The sequence below is a fragment of the Panthera uncia genome, chromosome B4 (genome assembly GCF_023721935.1).
Source record: "Panthera uncia isolate 11264 chromosome B4, Puncia_PCG_1.0, whole genome shotgun sequence".
Taxonomy (NCBI): Eukaryota; Metazoa; Chordata; class Mammalia; order Carnivora; family Felidae; genus Panthera; species Panthera uncia.
In genome coordinates this window covers 89,965,758-89,989,648 of record NC_064809.1, presented here as the reverse complement: position 1 = coordinate 89,989,648, position 23,891 = coordinate 89,965,758, and the positions used below count along the sequence as shown (strand labels likewise).

The 23,891-nt window shown below is 37.9% G+C and overlaps 1 protein-coding gene across 2 annotated transcripts in view; it reads right to left on the bottom strand.

Annotated features, from left to right (window-relative positions):
* Nucleotides 1-4,137: 4,137 nt before the first annotated feature.
* The window catches only part of CAND1 (cullin associated and neddylation dissociated 1), a 51,619-nt gene continuing 31,865 nt past the window's right edge, over nucleotides 4,138-23,891 (bottom strand). For both annotated transcript variants that reach the window (XM_049627397.1, XM_049627398.1), the window contains 7 exons: nucleotides 23,076-23,217; nucleotides 21,249-22,742; nucleotides 20,439-20,534; nucleotides 17,619-17,788; nucleotides 17,374-17,538; nucleotides 15,668-15,775; nucleotides 4,138-14,700 (listed from right to left, as the gene is read on the bottom strand). In XM_049627397.1, the coding sequence (XP_049483354.1) occupies nucleotides 14,476-14,700; nucleotides 15,668-15,775; nucleotides 17,374-17,538; nucleotides 17,619-17,788; nucleotides 20,439-20,534; nucleotides 21,249-22,742; nucleotides 23,076-23,217 (2,400 nt within the window). In that variant the 3' untranslated portion in view covers nucleotides 4,138-14,475. The remainder of the gene's footprint in view (nucleotides 14,701-15,667; nucleotides 15,776-17,373; nucleotides 17,539-17,618; nucleotides 17,789-20,438; nucleotides 20,535-21,248; nucleotides 22,743-23,075; nucleotides 23,218-23,891) is intronic.

Here is a 23,891-nt window from a genome sequence, read left to right as displayed (position 1 = left end):
ACATTGGGATTCATTTTTGATCTTCTCTCTCAAGTTCTCTGAGGTGTAAACTTTGGTTGTTTGAGATTTTCCTGATTTCTTGAGGTAGGCATGTATCGCTACGAACTTCCCTCCTAGAACTGCTTTATCTGCATCCCATTAGTTTTGGTATGATGCCAATCTGTTCTCACTTGTCTCAGGGTTTGTTTTGCTTTGTTTAGTTTTTCCTCCTAATTTCTTCCTTGACTCACAGGTCGTTCAGGAACATGGGGTTTAATCTCTACATAGTTGTGAATTTCCCAGTTTCCTTCTCATACTTGAGTGTCCTGAGATCACGCTTCATAGCATTTCAGTCTTATTAAATGTATCGAGGCTTGTGTTGTGGGCCAACATAGGATCTATCTTGGAGAATGTTCTTTGTGCTCATGAGCAAATGTATGCTGTGCTGCTTTGGGATGGGTATTGTATATATACCCACAAAGTCCATCTGGCCTAATGTGTCACTGAAGGCTAATAGGTTTCCCTATTGACTTTCTGACGGATGACCTATTCCTTGATGTAAGTGAGGTACTAGAGCCCCCTGCTGTCACTTTGTTTCTCCCTTTAAGCCTTTTAATATTGGTTTGACATATTTAGGTGCCCCTTTGGGTGCACAAATATTTATAAATGTTGTCATGTCTTCCTGTTGGAATGACCCCTTACTATTATATAATGTGCTTTGTTGTCTCTTGTAACAGCCTTCCCATTTAAGTCTGTTTTGTCTGATAGAAGCATAGCTCCTTCAGGTTTCTCTTGGTTTCCATTTGCATGGAACATATTTCTGTATCCATTCATGTTTGATCTGTGTGTGTCCTTACATCTTAGATGAATCTGTTTTAGGCCACAGACAGATGGGTCTGGTTTTGCCAATCATTCAGCCATTCTGTCTTTTAGTTGGAGCATTTAATCCATTTACATTTAATGTAATTATCAAAAGGCATGTGCTTACTGCCATTTTGTTACTATGTTCTGGCTGTTTTCATAATGTCTCTCTATTCCTTTCTTTCTCCCTTGCTCTGTTCCTTTGTGGTTTGATGACTTTCTTTAGTACTGTACTGATACAGTGGATCCTTAACAACAGGTTTGAACTGCGTGGGTCCACTTAGACTTGGATTTTTCTCCTGATGATTTTTTTAAATTGAAGTACAATTAACAGTGTTATATTAGTTTCAGGTTTATAATATGATGGAACAGTCCTACACATTTTTCTGTGCTCAAGATTAGTGTACTCTTAATCCTTTTCATCATTTCACCTGTCCCCCTCCCACCTTCATCTGGCAATGATTAATATTTCTCTGTATTTAAGACTGTGTTTTTTGTGCTTGTCTCTTTTTTCTTTGTGTGTTCCTCTGTTTTGGGTCTTAAGTGCCACATTTGAGTGAAATCATATGGTATTTGTCTTTCTCTACTGACTTATTTCGCTTAGACTTACACCCTCTAGGTTCATCCATGTTGCTGCAAATGGCAAGATTTCATTCCTTTTTCTGGCTGTGTACTATTCTATTAGGCAGACACCACATTTTCTGTATCCATTCACCTGTGGTTGGACATGTGGGTTGCTGCTATTCCTGGGCTATTGTAAATGATGCTGCAAGAAACATATGGGTGCATGTACCTCTTGGTGTTAGTGTTTTTCATCTCCTTTGGGTCAATACCCAGGAGTCAAATTACTGGAGCCTATGGTAATTCTATTTTAAGTTTCTGAGGAAGCTCCATAGCGTTTTCCACAGCGGTTCCACTACATGGCCTTGCCACCCACAATGCATGAGGGTTCCTTTTTCTTCCTATCCTACCCCACACGTGTTATTCCCTGTGCTTTTTAAGCTTAGTGATTCTGACAGTGTAAAGTGATAGGTCATTGTGGTTTTAACTGGCAGTTCCCTGATATTTAGTGGTGTTGGGCATCTTTTCATGTGTCAGCCCTTTGTAGGTCTTCTTTGGAAAAATATCTATTCAGGTCCTCTGCCCATTTTTGTTTTCAGTTGAAGTATTTAGGTGTTTGGTGTTGAGCTGTATGCTTTCTTTATATATTTTGAATTTTAACCTCCCTGCTCTTCAGGATCAAGTGACAAGTGGTGTATTCTAGCCTTGGCCATAAAAATCAGGACATCAGTTTTGTGCATTCGCTCCCTCAGGATATACTGACTGTCGATAGTGGCAGAAGCAGATTGTGAAGATGGCACTTCCTAAGACAAAGGAAAAAAAGAAAAGCTGACTCTTACTATTTCCCTTGTTCCCAGAGAGTATCCCAATGTGTCCCTGCCCCTACTGATTATACATTAAGATTATCCAATGAATCTTGGGGTGCCTGAGTGGCTTAGTCATCTAAATGCCTGACTTTGGCTCAGGTCATGATCTCACGGTTCTTGAGTTCGAGTCCCACATGGGGCTCTCTGCTGATAGTAGAGAGCCTGCTTGAGATTCTCCGTCTCCTTCTCTCTCTGCCCCTCCCCCACATTCTCTCTCAAAAATAAATAAAATAAAACATTTTTTAAAATTAGCCAATGAATCTCTTCCCCATAATAATGCCTGGGGATCCTTCAAATGGCTGCTTTTGTGCTGATCTTTGGGATGAGTAATTGTGTTAGCCCTTTGAGAGACTTCTGCTGTCTCCTTTGGGTCTCACCAGCATGTATGCTGTTGGTTTGTTTTTAACATTTATTTAGTTTTGAGAGACAGAGACAGAGCACAAGTGGGGGAGGGGCAGAGAGTGAAGGAGGTACAGAATCTGAAGCAGGTTCCAGGCTCTGAGCTGTCAGCACAGAGCCCGATGGGGGCTGGGACTCACAAACCATGAGATCCCGACCTGAGCCAACGTTGGGTGCTTAACCAACTGAGCCACCCAACTAGCCACTGGTTTTTAAAGCTAGATATTTTGAGGGGTCATCTTGTGCAGGAGATACAAATTTGGGTGCCTGATGTGGGGTACAAATCCTTCACTCTTCGGGGAGATATTTCTCATTTATGATTTCCCTCTCAATTGCAGATTGCTGCACCAGGGATGGTCTTTATGGTGAGACCATGTCTCAGCCTCTTCTACCCACCCTGATGTGGTCCCCTTTCTCGTTTGCCAATGTGAATGAGCTGCTCAGCTAGCTTTCAGATCTTTTTCAGAGCAAATTTTTCCACGTGTACTTGTAGATTCAATGTGTCTATGGGAGGAGTTGGGTTTAGGATCTTCCTCCATCGCCATCTGGAACCACCCTCTTCTCTCTCTCTCTCTCTCTCTCTCTCTTTTGAAGTTATTTATTTTGAGAGAGAGAGAGAGAGCAAGAGAGCACAATTAGGGGAGGGGCAGAGAGAGAGAAGGGGAGAGAATCCAAGCCTGCTCTGCACCACCAACACAGAGCCTGATGCGGGGCTCTATCTCGCAACCATGAGATCATAACCTGAGCCGAAATAGAGTCATACTCTTAACTGACTGAGCTACCCAGGTGCCCCTCTCTCTTCTAATTAATAACATTCATTACCATTTCTTTCATTTTTTTTAAGCCTCCAGGAAAACACTATATTATGCTGATGGCCTAGCACCTTACTTTAAATCAAATTGTTTTAATGTTTCACCATTCGGGATACTATTTATTATCATTTCTGGTAACTACTCTATAATTTTAGTATTTTGGTTTTCTAGTATAATGACTTACGTTTTTATGGCTTCAAATATTAAGCCACACTAGCAGGTTCAAAATTTGGTGTAAAATGTTCCCCCTCAAAGTATATCCCTTCCTCCCCATTTGGAAAAATCCAACTAGTCAGCAATGGGAGTAATATAAGGAAAATCTGTAGGTGGACTATTAAGCTCCCATAGTCATTCATGTATGAATAAATGTATTTCTCAAAATATATTTGAGTGCTAAATTATGTACCATCCTCTGCGGTGTGGGTATGTGTGTGTTAACCTTCTTAACAATCTTTTGAGGCTGGTATGCCTGATTCTATTTTACTGATGAAGAAACAGACCTGAGGACATTAATAATTTGGCCAAAGTCCCACAGTTAAGATAGAATCAGATTTGAACTCAGGATCACAGCCTGAGCTGTCACCAACTATGTCATAAGGTTTCCCATTAATCCATGAGAAAGAACAAGAAATAACAGAAGCTTCAAGATGGCAGACATATGTCACGTACTATTTATTCAGTTTCAAAATTCTACTGAAATGATAGCAAACATTTGTAAAATATAAATCCAAACAATATAGAGAGCAAAAGGGAACGTCCAAGTATTTCAGCAATTCTGGCAAATTTCTAGAAGACAGAAAGCAGGGTGGGCAATGGAATAAAGGAAGTCACAAACCAGACAAAACAGGAATCTTTTAGGCCAGCCAAGTCCCAGAGAGGACTCCAAACTGAGACATTAGGTACAGAGGAGGCCCGGGTTGCTGGTAGTATTAGGTTATACATAAAGGACTGTCTGCGAACAGTTGATTCAGTCAACTCTTCCCTTTGTCCTCCCCTACTCAGCAATCATAGGCAATGGCATGAGGAATAGCAGTGTCAGCACAACGGTAACAGAGGTGCTTTAAAAAAAAAAAAATTGGACTATACTACATGTATGGAAATGGGACAGGCTCCAAACATGGGAGTCAGCCCCTAGATTATGCCCTCTTTGTCACTTAGCAGCAAGGAAAACTCCCCGGACTCCTTGTCTCAGCCTACAAGACAGTATCCAGTCATATGAAAGGGAAGAGAAAACAATATATTCTAGTCAAAGGCATCTTTTAAACTTGAGCAAAGATACGAAGGTAAAGAACAGTGTGGTGGCTCAGGAAAACAGTTCTTTCTTGCCAGAGGATAAAGGTCAGTCCTTGGTGTGACAGATGCTAAGGCTAGCAGGACAGACAGTAAGTAACCACATCGGGAGATTGTACTTGCCCTATGGGCAGAAGGGAACCACTGAGGGATGTACTGCAAGGATATGAAATGGTCAAGACCGCTGTTTTGGCAATTGTGTAGAGAAAGGAGTTGGGAATGCATGCTCTCCGGGTATTTTAATATGGTAGTTCCCAAAGTGTGGTCTGGAGAGGCAGAATCCGGGCCAGGCAACTTATGAGAAACGCAAATTATTGGGCCCCACACCAGCCTACTGGACCTGAACCTCTGAAGGTAGGGCCCAGCGATCTGTCTTAACAAGCCCTCCAGGTGATTGTGACGCATACTCACTTGAAACCACTCTTCTAAGGGAGACCTCTTACCTTGAAGCATTTCATCTTTCCTACGAACCTTTTCTGCCTCGCCCAGGTAGAGTGGATCATATTCTCCATTGTCATCCTCTCAGTCCCCTATCCCTCCTTATATAGTAGAATTTTGTGGTGCTTCTGTAGGTCTGTTCTGTCGTGGCAATGAGCCCACTTCTTCGTATCAGGTACTGTCTCTCACCCGCCTTTGCAGGCCAGCAGGACCTAGCAAACCACTTAATAAATTAGCTTGCTGAATGCATGAACACAAAAAATACCTATTAGGAGGCATTTGCAGTAGTCCAATCGAGCTAAGGAGAAAGTGAGGTCTTGAGCCAAGAGGAGTTGGGATGGACCTGAGAAGTGTTCAGGAAATGAAATGGGCAGGATGCTAATAAGAGCTAACAATTACATAGCACTTACTTTGTACCAAGCGGTCTTATGGGCTTTACAAGTATTTCTACTCATCCTCATGATAACCCAATGAGGTAGCTACTATTTTTATCCCCATGCTATAAATGAGGAAACTGAGGCTAAGAAATTTACCCAAGTCGAGCAGCTAATATTCAGCCGACATTCAAACCCAGGCAATGTTTGGCAGCAGAATCCTTGGGCTTGACATTATTCTGCCTCCAAACTTGTGCTAAGATTTTGAGTGGTTGGGTAAACGGAGGGCCTTCCCCAAAGACGTAAAGACAGGAAAAACTCGGGGAAGATGCTGAGGTCAGCCTTAGATATGCTGTGTTTCACATACCTTGGCAGGGGGTCTAGCCAGTGGTTTGATGTAATAGTCTGAAATACAGGGGCATGAACTGGGCTCAGTATACGGATTTTAAAACCAACATGTAAACAATGAGAATGGATGCAGTGACCTAGGAAGTATTTGTTACGGGTATCCCCACTTTTCAAAAGTTAATGTTACGCCGCTGTGCTTTTATGAGAGGCCTACATGAGTACGTGTGTTCACTAACAAAAAGAAACCCCAAGAGGGTTTCTGCTTTTATGAAAGAAAGCAAAAACAGCATTCAGCGGTTGTTTTGCAGCAGTTAATAGAGGCAGTGCATGCTCCGAGAGTGGCGCCACCAACTCCTTCCCTGGAACCACTCAGCAGCTCAGCAACAACCTGCCATAGCTTTGAACTGTGTCTGTGGGCAGATGCGCTTTGTCTCCATTCATTTTTTCATTCATTCATTCATTCATTCTGTTGGAAAGACGCGTTCAAAGGTGTCAGAAAAGGTGGCAGGTTATTTTTTGGCTTTGGGAACACTCAGAAATGTTTCCATGTAAGTCAACGATAGTTGCATCTTCACTTTATGCCATTTCGTCTTATGAAAGCTTTGATAGAAGGCTCAACTTTTGGTAGCAGGGGAAACCTGTGTATATAAGACATGTGGACCGAAAGCCCTAGTGAACAATATTTGAGGGAATCTTGAGATGCAGGGGCCTCATAAGGAAACCCCGGGAGACAGCAGAGTCTTAGAAGCCAAGGCAGCAGGTAGTCTCATGAAGGAAGTGAACAGTGTTAGTATCCATACATTCAACTAAGAAAAAGAACGAAGTCCATCTTTTGGCCAAAAGAACAAAGGCCATTCATCTTTTGGCATCTAAGACGACACTAATAAAGGGATGAAAGCCAGATTAGACTATGTTCGGTGGAAAGGCGGCAAAAAAATTGGGAAAGCAAACCTCATTCTCTACAGATAACAGGTTATCTTGTGGATATGCAATTAAACAAAATGAAGTTTTTAAGATGAGACTTCAGTGTACTTTTGCGGCCAGCAGCTGGAATCAGTGGAAGTGGTGTTGAGAATAAAGGGAAGAAATGAACCAACTTAACCAAAACCTGGGAAAGGCTGGAGAGCGCAGGGCTCTGGGAGCTAATGGTTGGTCTTGAGCTAATAGGTAACAACTCAATCTCTGAGATGAGGGTATGAGTGAAGATGGGAATGGATGTGAGAATTTTAGATGGAAGGATGACCTTAATTTTACTGATAAAATTAGACTAATGGTAATCCAGTAGGTATGGAGAAGAAAGCTAAGTATAAAACTTAAAGCAAGATTTAGGGAGTGAGTGAGCATCCTTAAATGCAAATAATTTTATGAGTGAGCCATTTAGAAAATCAAACCAGGAGATCAATACTGGGTGGAAAACAGGTTAGGAAGGACTGAGAACAAAAGTGTGGGAAATACAGGCTGCAGGACTCTATGAGGTCAAGATCAGTTTAGAGCCAGTGAGCACAGAATTTGATGGACAGGAAGTTGTAGTTGAAGTAGGATATCTGGGGTTAAGTTCAAATAGCTCTAAATGAAAATAAGCCGTATCCCTCAGAATGGTTGGTTGAAATAGTAAAGATGAAAAGTTGATAAAAGGAGAGATCATAGGGTTGGTTATCTACATATGTATGTTAGAAAATAACCAACATTGCTGGTACTTTTGTTTGAATACACTTGAAATGGGGAGGGATGAAGGGGACTTGAGGTAGGTGATCCATTTCCCATGGCCCTGGGTGCCAGTGTTGAAAACGTAAAATTTATTCTGGAAAGGGTGAGGGTAATCATAGAGGATAAAGAGAAAAGATGGAGAGGAGTCAGACACCGGCACTGAGTGAAGTAGTTTCAGAGAAACTCAGCATGTTGATTGAAGAGAACTTGTTATAGGTAGGAACATCTAATTTTGAGTTGTGGTGGAGCATGCAAAGTGACAACTCTTCTACATCCCTTGCCTCTACTTAAAAAACAAAAATCACAACTCAGCTTACTATCACAATTGCCTTGTGAGTGAACGTTCAGCTGTTACATATGGCCATGACTTCTTGCCCATCAAAATGTGATAAGTGATATGTCATGGTTGGGCACAAGCAATAGGAGACAGATGTGATTCACTTTCCCTCCGTCAGAGCAATGGACAGATAGCCTGGTCATACTGCATCCTAGTGAGATGGGAAGGCGACCCCCCATGCTACCTACAGTAGACGTGTAGAATAATAAACAGGTTGTCCTGAACTCCCTATTTGGGGGACTGTTCATATTGCAGTATTATTGTATATACTTCTGTCCATTTTATTTCAAACATCCTGACTTCCATTCCAAACTATATTCATTATTCGTTCAGTGTTAACATTCCTTCTCACCTGTTTATACCAGCAATGTCCTAATTCATCAACAAATGTCTGACCTTCCCTTTAACCCATTCTCTAAACTAGCTAATTTTTCAAAAAAAAAAAAAATACAAATCTGATCACATGACTGCCTAGTTTGTAAGTCTTTCTATGGTGTGTCTTCATCCCTGAAATTAAATCCAAACTGTTTACAAGGCCCCCATATAATCTGCCCTTTTTAGCCTCTCATTATTATATTGCCAAGTACAGCCATACTCAGCTTCTGAATATGCCATGACCCCTTGTCTCTCTACACTTTTGCCAGTTCTGTTCCCATTGGAGTACACAGCTTCCTTGGCTTAGGCTTGTTCTGAACCCCAGACCAGGAACCACTGTGGTACAAACCATGCACAACCTTGTATTTCCTCTATTACAACACTATTTAATAGTAATTATGCAGTGTGTTTTCCCTGTAGGTACTGTCTCCACTACCAAGCACATAGTACTAAAAAGTAGGAGGTACCAAGGAAAGGTGGGTGGGGGAGGGGAGGTCATTAGCTTTGCCTCTGATACATTTACAGGAAGGGAAGCATGGTAGTATATTTTATATAAATCTTGACATGTAGAACTCTGTGAGTAGGGGCTATTGCAGAACACTTATCAGTCAGGGCTCTTATCTGGAGAGCAACACATGGTCCTCTGATAATCCTTGACTGCATCTTAGAAGACAACTGATGCTGAAACAAATTTCTGAATCTTTTAAATGGCAATTTTGAAGACTGATCTGTCAAGGTTATTCTGGACCTACGCTGTGAACAAATAACCTCATTAATATTTCAGTATCATGTAAAAGGAGAGAAACTCTTATTTTTGCTTATGCCAATTCTCCCAAGTGGTACTTGAAAGATGACTCACACAGTAGTCTTGTTTCAAAGAATAGGCAACCTTGAGGTCGTTTTTCTGCCACTTGCCTACCACCATCTGTCTTTAAAATCCCATGTGTGGGTATCAAGATTCATACGGAAGCATTTTGTTGTCTCCAAACATCAACTAATGCCAGAAAAATAGCAAAAATCTGCTATAGTCAGCTTTTCAAAGTTCAAATAGATATTGCCTTGGACTTACAAAAAACAGCACTATTCGGCAGGTCTTCACATATTCTAGCTAAATAGGAAATTACCTGTACTGGGAAAGAAATCATTAGTTCAATAAGGTGGATTAATCAACTACTCTCTTGAAGAGAAAATGAACAAATCTTATTCTTTTTGTAAGAATTAAGGAAAACGTTACCAGTTGCTCATGGCTCCTGTTCCTAAACTTTTGTATACAGCAGCGCATTGATCCCAAAGCGTTCAAACTGCTTCACGTCGCCTGTATAGTAGCAGCCCCTTTATGTTCGTATTTCTATTAGGTGTGCAGAAAGCATTTTACAGCCAGAGAAAAAGTGTGTGCTAAGGGATTTAAGACCACCCATTTCAATCAGAGGCGCGAACAGTATACAGAGTAGAAACCTATTTTCACTAAATCATGAGACTTGAACTTAACGATTAGGAAGAAAATAGGTTCATCTGAAGTAGTACTTAGGAAGATGAACTGACACAAGGTCTGAAAGCTTCTACATGTACAGTTCTCGGTTGGGTTTAGCTGCTAGAAAGAAATCTCTGCAACAATGTTTCTTAATCGGGGCAATTTTGCATACACGGGGGAGGGACATTTGGCAATATCTGGGGACAATTTTGGTAGTTCTGGGGCTGGTGATGGTACTACTGGTATCTAAGTGGGTAGAGGCAAGGGGATATCTTACTGCACAGGGCAGCCCTCATGATACAGAATTATCTAGTCCAGAATGTCCATTGTGCCAGGGATAAGAAACCCCGGTCTAAAAAAGAACAGGTCTTTCTCCATTGAAATCTAAACCTTGGAGGAAAGCACGGATTTTAGATCTAGAATAAAGAGCCAGGAGTTTATTTCCAGCCCTTTTAGGAAAGCCTAACTAAACGGAGTTCATAGATGGTAATGATTCCAAACAGAATCACACATTTGTGTGTCTTCTAAAAATACTACACTAGGATTATAGTAAGCTACCATCACACACATTTAGCTGCCCTTACCTAAGAAAGTAGTTGGGCTTCTATTAAAAGTGAAATGTCTGTGAAACAAGTAAAACAGCTTTTCAGAATAACAGGGTTATTAGTCCAGGCTATTAAAACATGAGGTTACTATGATGCCATACATTAACCAGTTCTGGAGTACAATTCTTTACGTGTGTGTGTGTGTGTGTGTGAGAGAGAGAGAGCATTCTAGAACAGTATCACTCAATGTCCTTAGTTACTGATAATGGCTAAATACACACTAATTCCAGTACTACCTAATCTGGAAAATTTTCAGTTGATAGAATGTAAGCTTTTTCTAAGACCTAAGTGAAACAATTCAATTTGCCAAAATCATCAAGAATAATTAAGATCAGAATTAAAAGGTAGGAGGAGGTCAGGGTATTAAGATTCCCTCTAGTAAAAATTTTATTCTATTCTGAAACCTGACACACATTGACATCACAGGGTCTAAATAAAGTAAAACCTGCAATATCCCCTCTAGTAGTTTTAATTGAAGTTGGTTTTATGATGCCCAATGAAAAATCCCAATTTCAATTAGAACTTTATAAGCAGAAACGTGTTGCTGATAGATCTCGTCCTAATGTGTAGCATAGGTGTTCACAACATCTTTTCTAGGAATAGGAAAAGAAGTAATTTTACTGTGTATGCTTGAGAAAATGGCCTCCTCTGGTGAGCCCTTTGGGAGCTCGCCACCAAAGACTTCCATAGTGTTCCATATTTACAACCAAAGGTATCAAAGGAAAACTTATCACATTTAAAACCAGAATATCCTTTTCCCAAACAGTAATATGAAGTGTTACTCCATTTTCCATTCTACAGATTAAATAAGATTTTAAAAAGATGGATCTGGGGTGGCATTGCTTTGAAAAACAGGATTCAATTTAAGATAGAGCTAGAATCCAAAACATACTGAGATTTTTAAGCTCTTTAATATCAAAATATTTACGAAGCATAATATATGTAAAGAATGGCAGTTAACTTTAACAATTTAAATTTTTGGTAAAATTTAATGTGGGCAGAAAATGTTACTTCAACATTTTAATTGTGAAGTATTGCTATATACTTTGTCACGTGGCTGAATAAAGCTCACGGCTTATTAACTAGTGAAGTGTTTCAGTGACTAGGGATTTTAAATATCTCATTCTTTTGAACTTCAACCATGACTGTATAATCATATTCGTTTGTTGTCCCCGAGCCTGAACGAGGTATAAACAAAAATCCCTTAGAAATGGGTAAATAACATACGAGCGTATCTATTTTCACCAACAAAAAAAAACCCCAAAAAAACAAAAAACTGATTTGAGTAATTATGGTTACATAAAATTTTTTGTAACTATTCAATCTTTTAAGCATTCTAATTCCCAATGGTCAGAAAGTTTTAGCCATCACTACTGAAGACATGACTACCTTTTCAAAAATTATCATTCAGGGGTGCCTGGGTGGCTCAGTTGGTTAAGCATCCGACTCTTGATTTCAGCTCAGGTAGTGATCCCAGAGTCACGGGATCAAGCCCCATGCCGGGTTCTGCGTGGAGCATGGAGCCTACTTACGATTCTCTCTCATCTCCTCTCCCCTGCTTACACTCTCCAAAATTAAAGATTATCATTCAGTGCTATTGATTTTATATAAAAATTTTTAGGTTAGGCCTTGCCATACCAAATTTCCTTTCTGCCTTGGTTTCATAAAATAGCCTCAAAATGCAACCCTGTATTGAACTTTTTTTTAAAGTCAGATCTAAACAGTTTATATGTCCTCAAGAAAATCGGCAAACAGCTGTTTTCTATTAACTTGTAGCTCTCCAGAGAAACCTACATATTAAGGAGGTTTTGCTTAATGGTTGTCCATAGTAGGTAAAAGACCAGTAAGTAGTATGAATGGCAGACTACGACCAGACCCCACACCTCGCAACCTCCGTTCCAGAATTAGTACATCGCCACTAGAAGTACCAAGTTAATCAGTATGACTCAACATTTAAAATCGGAGTATTCTTCTCTGTTAACTAATTTTGTCATGTACGTAAATATATATGTGAATATATGTATTTTAAAAACTACTAAAACCAGATCTACTACTAGAAAAAAGTGTAATCTACTTTCGTATTAAAAGATAGAATTTCAGCTGTTAGAAAAATCAGCCGTCTTCCAAGACAAAAAAACCATGCATCTTGGAAGTTAAAAAAAAAAAAATCCAATACATGAGAAGTATTTGGATTTAACGTTAGACAATTAACTAAGACAGTCACACAACATATGCATGTCAGTCTCCTATATGGTCCTAGAGCCTGCAGTATTGTAATTTATTGTGAAACCATGTAACCAAATACTTAAATATATCCACAACATCTATACCACGGTAATGCATAGTACATAATATACTAACATCTCGAAATAAATTTCTATTACAGTTTTATGCAAATTATGGTAGAAGATTATCACCTGCCACATTTTGAAATGGCACCAACTTCATGTAACGTTCTAGATTAATGTACTAAAATCCTTACTGGTAATGATGTCTTATGCATTATCATCTGAACATTTGAAATCAAGCTGTTAATCGAATAACCACAGTATGTTATCAATTAAAATCACTGCATATTCAGATGTTAAAGCAGGAAGTTATACAGCAGGAAAAATATTTCTAATTCACAGTTTCAAAAATAAAGGGTGCAGTTTTCAAATATCTGATTGCTTAAATTGGTCGATTTAACAACTGCCTCCCTCAATACATGTAAACTATGTTTGCACAGCATTAGGAGATGTCTTTTATTTCAGAAGTTAGTTCTTACTGTTACAGGAGCACCACAAATTTGAAGGAAGAGGCTACAGTGTGAAATGAGCTCACTGAAGGATATGTTAAATAAAAATTTAACTACAATATAAGGTACTGCAAAGCTTTGCTTCCCCCCAGCACAGACCCCTTAATCAGGAAAAGTAGTCAACACTTTGGACCAAATACAATATGTGAATTAGCGCTACAAGAGGGGGGGGAATCTAACTCAACTAAAAGAAAACACTATATTAGCTAACAAACCTGTGACAGCTTCAGAATTTTCCTAAAAATAAAATTCAAAAGCGTACACAGTATTTGTATCCTTCAATAAGGAATGTAGGGATCCAAAGGGAATGAAAGAAACATCTGGCTTTAAAAATTTCTAAGTTGGAAACACACGCACACAAATGGGTAACTGAGAAAAACTGAGTACTTAAATATTCAAATTTTAAATGTGTAAGAAAATTTATAATAGAAAAAGTGGCAAACTGTTATTGTGACTTGATTTGCTGAAAACATCTGCAAATTCACACTGGCATTAAGAAAACCAAAGTTTCAAAGATTTACTCCTCTCTCTCTCTTTCTCCAGATATGTTTTCTGTGCAAAAATAAATATCTGAAAATTGCACTAATACAATAATACTATTTTAACTTTTGTTATTATGAATAATCTGCACATGCTGCTTTACAGACAATACATATTTGTAAACTTGCTCATGCAAAATTAGTGTGCACAATAGGGATACTGTTAATCCCCATACTTAAAAAAAAATGATACCTTATCTTTTTTTAAACTGCCAAACCCTCTGAAACGTAACAAATCTTACATAGATATTCTTGTCTGCCAGCTAAAAATCGATTTATGTTGCTGAAACAAAAAGTTATACGAGAAAAACATGGTTTTCGTCTTGTAAAATTTTGATTTTTTTTTAAAGAAAAATTATAAAAGAAAGAAATTCATGGTCACAAAATTTCAACATTTTAATCCTAAACATTACAGGGCAAATAGATACTGGACCCTATCTCCATAAATCCTAAATTTTAATTTCCATTTTTTAAATGTTGCCCTAACCACTAAAACATTAGTGGCTTTACAACCTCTGGAGATTGTGGAAATACATGTTTCTGAAATAAATGCTACAAAAACAACAATGGAAGAAAGCCAAACTGTCTCCATGAGAAGAGGGAAAAAAATGGAACATTTTGAAGCCTTAAATACTTCTCTTTCCATGTCTTATGTTTAACCTGTCAATTCAGTGCATCATATGGTCAAAGTAATGGTCCCCGTGTTGAACAAACATCTAACTAGTGTCCATTGATTCCAAGTTAGTAGACGATGAATCTTTTTGGATACTTTCAAAGATGGCCGCCAGCTCAGGGTTAGAACTGATCTGTGACTGGAATTCACTCATCAGTGGACTCTTCTCTGCTTCTGGAATGGTTAGCAATGCTGCTACTGCTCTCATGGCAGATCGCTTTAGTTCATCTTGCTTTTCAAACTCCTGCTTTACTGAATTTGCTTTCACCTGTAACATTGAGTAAATTTATATTATAGGTTATAAAGACAGCTCCTGAACAAAATTTAAGCATGTAGAAATTTCTGGTAAATAAAGCAAAGCCACTGTCTTATAGGTCCAAAAGATACATTATACCTAAACACAGTTATTTTTAAACTGTTGAGCAGTAGCTCTCTTCCTTGGAGGGAACATTTTATACAAAGCCCCCTTATAAAAACAAAATTCAGAGCCCTCATGGTTGAAAACAGAATGGGACCCAGAGCCTTACCTGCTTAAGCAAGTCCTACTCTGGCCTCTAAGAAACTATTCTTCTAGCTACCCTGTTCACTCATTTTTCCTCAAACATGTCATGTACTGCCATGTACTATGTATTTCTTCTATGAAAAGTCCTGTTTCCTTCTGAATCTAAAAATAATTCTAACTTTTCAAGGTCCATTTTACATGTCATCGTGCTCATATGAAGTTTTCTAGAACTCCCACTCACCACCTCCTCTACCGGAATACACCATTTCCTCCTTTATGGTCTCAGAATTGATACTTCAACGTATGATACATATCTATAACATTAAAAGCTTTTAAGAATGGCATTTAATGGTGCTACGTTTTCTAAAACATCCACATCTAAAAGGTTAACTTTTTAAATTTTTTTTTAATGTTTGTTTTTGAGAGAAACACAGAGTGTGAGTGGGGAAGGGGCAGAGAGAGAGGAAGACACAGAATCTGAAGTAGGCTCCAGGCTCTGAGCTGTTAGCACAGAGACCAACGCGGGGCTCGAACCCACCAACCTCGAGATCATGACCTGAGCCAAAGTCGGATGCTTAACTAAGCTACCCAGGAGCCCCTAAAAGATTCACTTTTAAAGCCAACTAATACATAGAGTGCTAGCATGGTTAAATCTGGAAAACTACAGTATGGAATCAACTAGGATTCTTGAATATACCAAGTCTGGCCTAGGGTGATGTCTATCAGTGATTACCTTAGTTGTACATGTGGCACGTAATGGCTCAACAAGTCGGTCCAACCTCTGCAGCACTGCACTTGGACAAAGGGTGGAAAGTCTCACCAACATTAAAAATGTGAGCATCTATTAGAAATTAAAACAAAAAATTTAGACTTTGCATTATTTTCTAAAGACAAAATTCCAAATTCTGACAAAGCTTCTAAGAGGAAATGCATAGCATGTACCATCAAGTTTCATTTTAATGTAATCTGCCATTTGGAATCACATAAATTTGTTTCAAACTTTATTCTGAGGAATATTAATTATGAGCATTAGGCAGATCGACCTTATAATGTGGTCCTAGAGTCCAAAACTAGTAAAGTGGTTCTCAATCCTGGCTGCACATTAGCGCTGGAAAGCTTTAGAAATCTGCCAATTCCTCAACCCCTTTCCCAGAGATTTTTACTTAACCTGTCAGGATAGGGTCACAGATACAGTATTTGTTAAAAAGCCTTGTGTGTAACAGAATGGAAACCACTGAACAAGAAAATAACTAGGAGAAAAGCTCTGTAATAAGTTTCCACTGTCTTAGCAGATATTCCTAAAAAAATCAAAAAGACTGGTTATTCAGTCTTATATTATCCATATATTATATTATCCTTATATTATCCTTATATATAGATTATATATATAATCTATAGATTATATATATAATATATAGATTATATGTATAGAATAATATATATATTCTATTATCCTTATGTTATCCATATAAAGCCCAGTAACTCATAATCTTTTTTTTCTCTTACACTATAAACTACAGAATAAAACAGGAGGATCCTATTACTTCTTTTGGGGTTCTCTTCATTGAATTTGGGAGGGTCAGGTTACTACCACATAGGAAACAAGTTGGAATTCTGATAGTATGGCTGAATTACTTTTCAACTACCACTTTTGCCCTGCTTGACTAAAGGGCCTGAAGAAGAGACAATGAACGTTTTTTAAATCACCCTTTTATAGTTCATATTTAAAATGGACATGAGCAAATAAAACAAAGAGCAGCTATGCAAAGTTCCTACTCTAAAACTTTGAAGGGTATTTCTAATTTCTACAGATTGCCATGTATATGTGGAAACAGTCCTTCTGTATTATCCTTTAACAATACTTTTGATATTAAGCTTATTATACTGGAAAATAAAAATCCCCCATTCATGTAAGTAAAACAGTTATCATATAGAACAGCTCTAAAGACAGACAAAAGAATTAGCCAAGACACTAATGGAAAACTAAAAAGGAAAAAAAAAAAAAAAAACTCCCTTGAGAAGATTACTGTCTAATATTAAGACAGGCCAAAAAAAAAAAAAAAAAAATAGTAGTAGTAGTAGTAGTAGTAGTAATAATTTCACTCCTTATACTCTGAACACCAAAACCTGCCTGGACTCTTCTTTTAAGTAATGGAAAGATCTCTGGTCTATGCATTAAAGCAAGCTGACATACAGAATTTGAGAATTTTCCATCCATAACTTAGACTTGACTTCCTCCTCCAATGAGGTTTCTGGATTTTCCCTGTAATGTTACACTGTATTACTATTACTTTTGCATATTCTAGTTTATAGTACACTTATTAAATCATGACAAGCAAATCGATTTTTCTTAATACACAAGAGTAAATTGCAAGGGTGAAAGTCACTATAGCAAAGTCTTCCTCTAAAGCAATTTATAAACAGGCACAAATATCTTACCTTAATATCATAATGGTCCTTCAAACCATCTTCAACATGATTTAGAAATTCAAAGATATCTAGTCTATCAAGACAACTGTCTAAAAGTGTGTACATACACTCAAAAGCTGCCTTTCTAATATCCAGTCCATCATCAACTGTATGCTTAAATGGACCCATTTCTACCTGTTGAAACAAAAAAGAAGGTGTGGATATACTTAAAAGTAAAGGACAAGCTTAGATAAACAGTAATGTAACTAACTTACCTCTCTTATAAGCTCCTTTCTAACTTTTGTTTCATTATAAAGATGTGGCAGAACAGTATCTAGAAGATCCCTTATTAATGACGGTTTATTATGTGCTGCTGAATTGAATGTGACCAAGGCTACTCTTCTTACATTCAAATCTGGGTCTTCCAATGTTTTTAGGAAATCACCTGAAAATTTTAAGAGAAACATCATATAGTCATGGTAGGGTTAAAATACAATATACATTATATATTTTTTCTAAATGGCTAAGTTTATGTTGATATTATTTCTTCCATGCAGGTGACAGAAGGACATGATAAGTGGAATACAGAACTTCTTTTGGCAACAGGTAATCAATTAAACCCACTCACATTCAGACATGATAACCGATTCTTAGCACCATTATATAATGCAGAGGGTATGGAATGAGTGAGTCCCAAAAGTTCTTCAATTACGTTTACAGATACTTAATTTAAAAAAAAGGTAGGTTGCACAGAGAAGTGACGGAACCAGCAGCTATAAAAATATTGCTAATGGTGCACTCAAGAGTTCCAAATTAGTATTTTCACTAAAAGCAACAAAAATAGAAAAAACTGAGTTCAAATAAAATAATTAGCCTGAGACAGATCCACTGCTTGATAAACTGAACACTATTAACAAGTACACAATTTATCGGATGATAAGGAGACATGCGCCTTCAAAATACTTTTATTTCTATCTTTAATGCCGAATGTATGAATTGGTAAGAGGTTAAGAATACAGAAGGAGGAACCTGAAACTCAACACAGAACAAAAAGTAGAAACTGCAAACGTGGGGAAGAAATTATAGTGCAAAGATGTTTGGAGTCACACAGAGGGGGATCCAAACCACTTCATTTGCCAATTTTATGACTTTTGGCAAGGTACGTTAGGCAAGAGCCTCAGTTTCTCAGCTTATAAAATGAGAATTCCAAACCTTTTAAGACTACATGAGTAGAATAAGCTGCATGTACACTGTTGAATAGTCTGGGACATACCTGGTATTCTTATGGAGCTACCAATCTTCATTATGCAGTCTCAACCCTACAATCAGTAATCTTTTGGAATACATGGGGAAAAAGAGCAGTGCCAACACTTGACTGTATCACAACAGCAATTTGAAAAAATGGAAAGGAAGTAATACTTCAGACACCATACACTGGGGGGCAAACTCAAGGCTGACCCCCCAGGAAACTTCTGATTACAAAAAAGTTCAGGAGATACCTTGGATTCAAAAAGAATTCAAATACACCAGACTAAATCTCCTCATCCCTCTCTTTGCTTAGAATTACTAAGACAGTAAATGAGAATAATACTTTATTCTAATTATCTGCTTTCAGAAAAGCATCTAAAATATTGCTATTATTATGGACAAATGATGACATGGACTAGGATCAAAGATCCCCAAATCTTCAGTTTAAAAATTATAATTTCTAAAAAGCTTCCTAGGTGGTTCTGATGTTCATATTAGTCACAAATACTAAACTAGATCATAATTCAAAGAGAATGACAATCATCTGCTCAAATAACTACACAAACGATACACAATAGTTGACTTGTCAACTTGGAAATATGTCTCTAGAGATGTGGCACAGGATTCTTTGTCCTATCTTGTACAACACAAAAAATGTCAACAAATATATCAAACCAAAAACCGGTGAGGAGAACAAAGGCAAGAATCTTCCAATACAGACCTTCTTTAAATTATTTCTAGGTCCCAGCGATAGCATCCATTTATCCCTGCATCCCTCTTATTAACTGGTAATCCATTTCTTAACTGAAAATCCATTTTCATTTTTATTTAATCCAAGTTAGTTAACATGTAGTGTAATCATGGTTTCAGGAGTAGAATTTAGTGATTCATCACTTACATATAACACCCAATGCTCATCCCAACAAGTGCCCTCCATCATGCCCATCACTCAGCCTATCTCCCCACCCAGTACCCCTCCAGCAACCCTCAGTTTGTTCTCTGTATTTAAGAATCTCTTATGATTTGCCTCCCTGTTTTAACCTTATTTTTCCTTCCCTTCCCTATGTTCGTTTTCTTAAATTCCACATGAGTGAAATCATGATATTCATCTTGCTCTATCTCTTAGCGTAATACATTCTAGTTCCATCCATGTTGTTACAAATGACAAGATTTCCTTCTTTTTGATCACCAGGTAATCCACTGTAATTCTTTTAAATTGTGTTTTTTCCCTTTGTTGGCCTACTGCACAATGGCACGAAACTACAAAGCTTCTTTGCCATATCCCTCTATTCTCTCTGCTGTTATTGTCATTGCTGTTTCCAAGAAAACACCAAACTAAACTCTAAAGGTTTTTAGTTTTACCAACTCTAAGAAAATTGATGATGAAATCAACACAAGAAATTATAAAATCATTACTAATAATCCTAGAAGCTAATTCTTGACGTCACAGAAAAAGAGACAGCCCTAGTCTTTCTTGGCTATCTTAGTTCTACCCGACTCAGTTTTTTATTCTTCCACTGTTTTCACCTTACATATGAAGTCTTCACAGATCTCCCTAGGAGCTGGAGGGTTTACAAGTAATAACAGAAAACCGGGGCTCCCACAGATAAAGCAAGAACCAAATATGTAGTTGACTCTGAAGGACATCCTAGTGTTATTTACCAATTTCAGTGATTTGCAAAATTATCTGGTAACAACTGCAAACTGAGGGATGATAGATAATCACACATTATCAATTATCTTTTTAATGAAATAATTACCAGACCCTTAAAAGCATTTTAGTTCCTTGGTAATATTTTTGGCTACTGAAATTATTAATCAGTATGTTCATCTTTGTTTCCACTTACCTATGCAGTTCTTTAACAATGGATCAATAGGTTGCGGATGATCAGAAATAGTAAACTTCACAGCTGTAACCACAGAGCTTCGGGCATACGATGAGCCTAATTAAAAATAAATTTTAAGTCTACTGGTATGTAAATTCACTAAAATCCACGGGCATCTGTATCATTTTCAAACCACTTTCAACTAACACCAGTGTCTTCAATTCCTTAAAATTCTCTTTGGTCCAGAGGGGTGACACTTACTGTTCTCAGGGAAGCAAAGTTTTACTCGTAAACTATAATCCCATTAGGTTTCAAAAGAAATAATGTCTTCTGGGAAGGAGAAGGGCTGGAAGAACAGCAGTGGGGGATCTAAGCCCTCACAAAAGGGAAGTGTTTAAACCCACAATTTCTTAAAAAAGCAGTTTCTAAAAAAAGCAATGGCTATTATTATCCCCTATTTGGTCGAAAGGAGTTAACACTGGTAATCTGAAAACAAAACTCTCCTAGGTTCTTTCCTTTGAACTAAATTCATTAATTTTAGTATTATAATTAGTAGTACCAAGCTCCTTAGGAGACATTAATTCAACAAACATCTGTCTTTTCCACAATTTTAAGATTAAAAAGTAGCACTGAAATATAATGAACCTGGAAATTAGAACAGATTCATGTAACCGTTATCTTATTATTCTATCTTTTTAAACAACAAAATGTCACTTGAATATGGCAACAGGTTCTACATATAACACAAGATTGTTTTAGCTTCTGCATTAGGCATCTTTCAAGGTTACCAACTGCTAATAAAATTTTAAGTAAGAAAATCTAGGTACCCACCTGATATCAAATACCCCTTAAGCCGTGGAAGGAGAGTTTCTGGATCAATTAGAGTGAGTTTCCCTAGACATTCAGCAACAACATTTCTGGTTCCTTCTTCTGCACACTCACAGTGCTTTAGCAATAAGGCCCAGATATTTTCAACATATGGTTTAAGGCCCACCACTGATGCAGAGCTAATAATTTCCTTCAAGGAATGAAGCAGAAGATACTGCCTTTTGGGTTGACTGGTTATTTCTTGTAAGACAAATGGCAGATACTCAGGAAGGTTGCCCACGCTAATGCTGCCTAGTGCATAGGAGGCTGCTGATTTAACTTCTTCACTAGGAGATGAAAAGGCTTCTAATATTACAGATTTTAGTTCCAGCTGCCCACTTAAGTCAATATGATGCCCAACTTCTCCAAGAGAAAGCAGAGCTAAGAGACGAATGGAATCTGTAGACCTTGAGTTCTTAACATCTTGAATAAATTGACCTACTACGGCTGGTCCTTCTTTAGGGCATGCTCGAGTAAGGGCAGCTACACATTTGGCGATAGAATAGTAAGACTGCTTGTGAGTAAGAGCTGTGCTCTGAGAATAAACTGGACCAGTCAGCATGCGCAACAAATCCATGTAGCCTAGATTATTTGTTCCAGTGACAACCAGAGCTTGGAAAAAGTCTAGCATGGCGCTAAGAGCTCCCCCCTGCAATAAAGGTGATCTCACAAGTCCAATAAGTTCATTGAGAATGGATCCACTTATTTTTGAAAGGGAGGAGGGATACACTTTCGCCAGTGTGGTAAGAAAACTGATAGCCATCTGTGAAACATGCATATCGCTTTCGCTGATAAGAGGTGGGAGCTCATCTAGAACTGCATCTATCATGGCAGCTGTCAAGCTGTCACTATAGTTTTTAATTAGAATATCTAGAGCAGAAAGGGTACCCAGTTTCAAAGCTCTCTGGTTTTTCCTGAGAAATGAAGCAAGGATAGGAACCCCTTCTCCCAGGACAGGCCTCAAATCTATCTTCAAAGGCGACCCAGCAATCAGTGTCAACGCCTTCACTGTGGTTAACCGGGTAATTTCATTCTTTAGTCTCTCCAAGAAAATCTGAAGCGTATTAGGCAAATCAGAACCCAAATTGTCTCCAAGGTTGCAAATAATTTGCCCCATACAAGAAATAGCCCTTTCCTTGACTTCCTGATCAATGTCGGCTGCTTTTAACCTCTTAATGGTGCAGGTAAATAGATCTTTGATATAAGGAGTTGCATCAAACGAGGAAGGCTGATCTAAAGGACGAATTACTTTGACAAGCTGTTGGGTAACAAGAAGTGCTTCAGATGTAATCTTGTAAAATGGGTCTCCGACACAAGCCACCACTGGAGGGACCAAAGCCTGAACGTGAGGATGGAAGACTTGAGGAGAGTGGTTACAGAGGATTACATACAGACACGACAGAGCATCAATCTTCAAATTTGATGAACTTGATTTATCATTCAGTGAGAAAATGATTCCTAAAAAGCCAACAAAAAAAAAGTCCAATAATTCTTAGTTTCATGAAAGAAAAAAATTAAAACCTAATCCCTAAAATATTACTAAAGTTTCCACTTCGTCATACTATCTCTAAAGTAGTAGAGACTCCACAATCTACAATAAATAGGACAGCCAAGAAAGTTAGAGTAAGGTTTTAAACTTTGTACTTGAAAGTTTCTAACTTGAGTTCAAGATAGTTGTACGTGCAAATTAAGTTGTCACAAATTACGCTTTTGAAGCAAACAACGATTTAAGCTTATCGAAGACTTAATAATAGTCTGTGATAAGTCCCCAAAGTGATTTATCTTTCATACCTGGTACAAGTACAGGAATGTGTTGCGTTAGGGCTCCAGGTAGTACATTTACCAGTTCAGTTAACATGTTAAAACAACACTGCCGGGTCTTGACACTTTTTTCTTTCATCTGTTTGTGCAGAGCTTTAACAATGTTGGGAACCTGGAATTATCACACACTCATTAGCTATTGGTATTTCCTCAGTACACTTACCACAAATTATAGGGGACGGGGAGAATGAACAGTTTATCTTTTTTTGTCAAATTCCTAATTCCGCTATCTACTAACAAGATTGTCTGATGCAGCTTTTGTTGTACCCACTACATTTGTTTTCTTTGAACTGTATTTGCTTTATACTGATAACAGAGAAAAGCTAGCATTAGCTCTCTAACAGAGCAACAAGTCTTCCTTAATTTTTGATTCTGAAATACATAAGACTAAGTAGAAATCTAACCAAATAGTAAATTTTCAACCAAAATTTTAGCAACATAATTTATAAATGGCTTTTTGAACAAAAATAGCACAGATATGCATTAAACGAAAAGGGACAAATTATGGAAAATAAACCATTAAACAGGTCTTTATTTTTGCTTTTAGTTTGCTCTCACAATGAAATTAAGACCTCACTTCAAAATATAGCTACATGCAGCAAGTTTATGATTCAAAGACATCTGCTTCTAAACTTTCTAACGTTTTGTTAGCTGGTAAAACATACATAGGGTATTTGGGTGGGAGGATACATACAGACACATACCATGTTGAAGAGTGACCTGAGGGCTAGAGACAAAAGACAACAACCTGATTTGTCAAACCATCAGAATGTCCCATGATTTTAC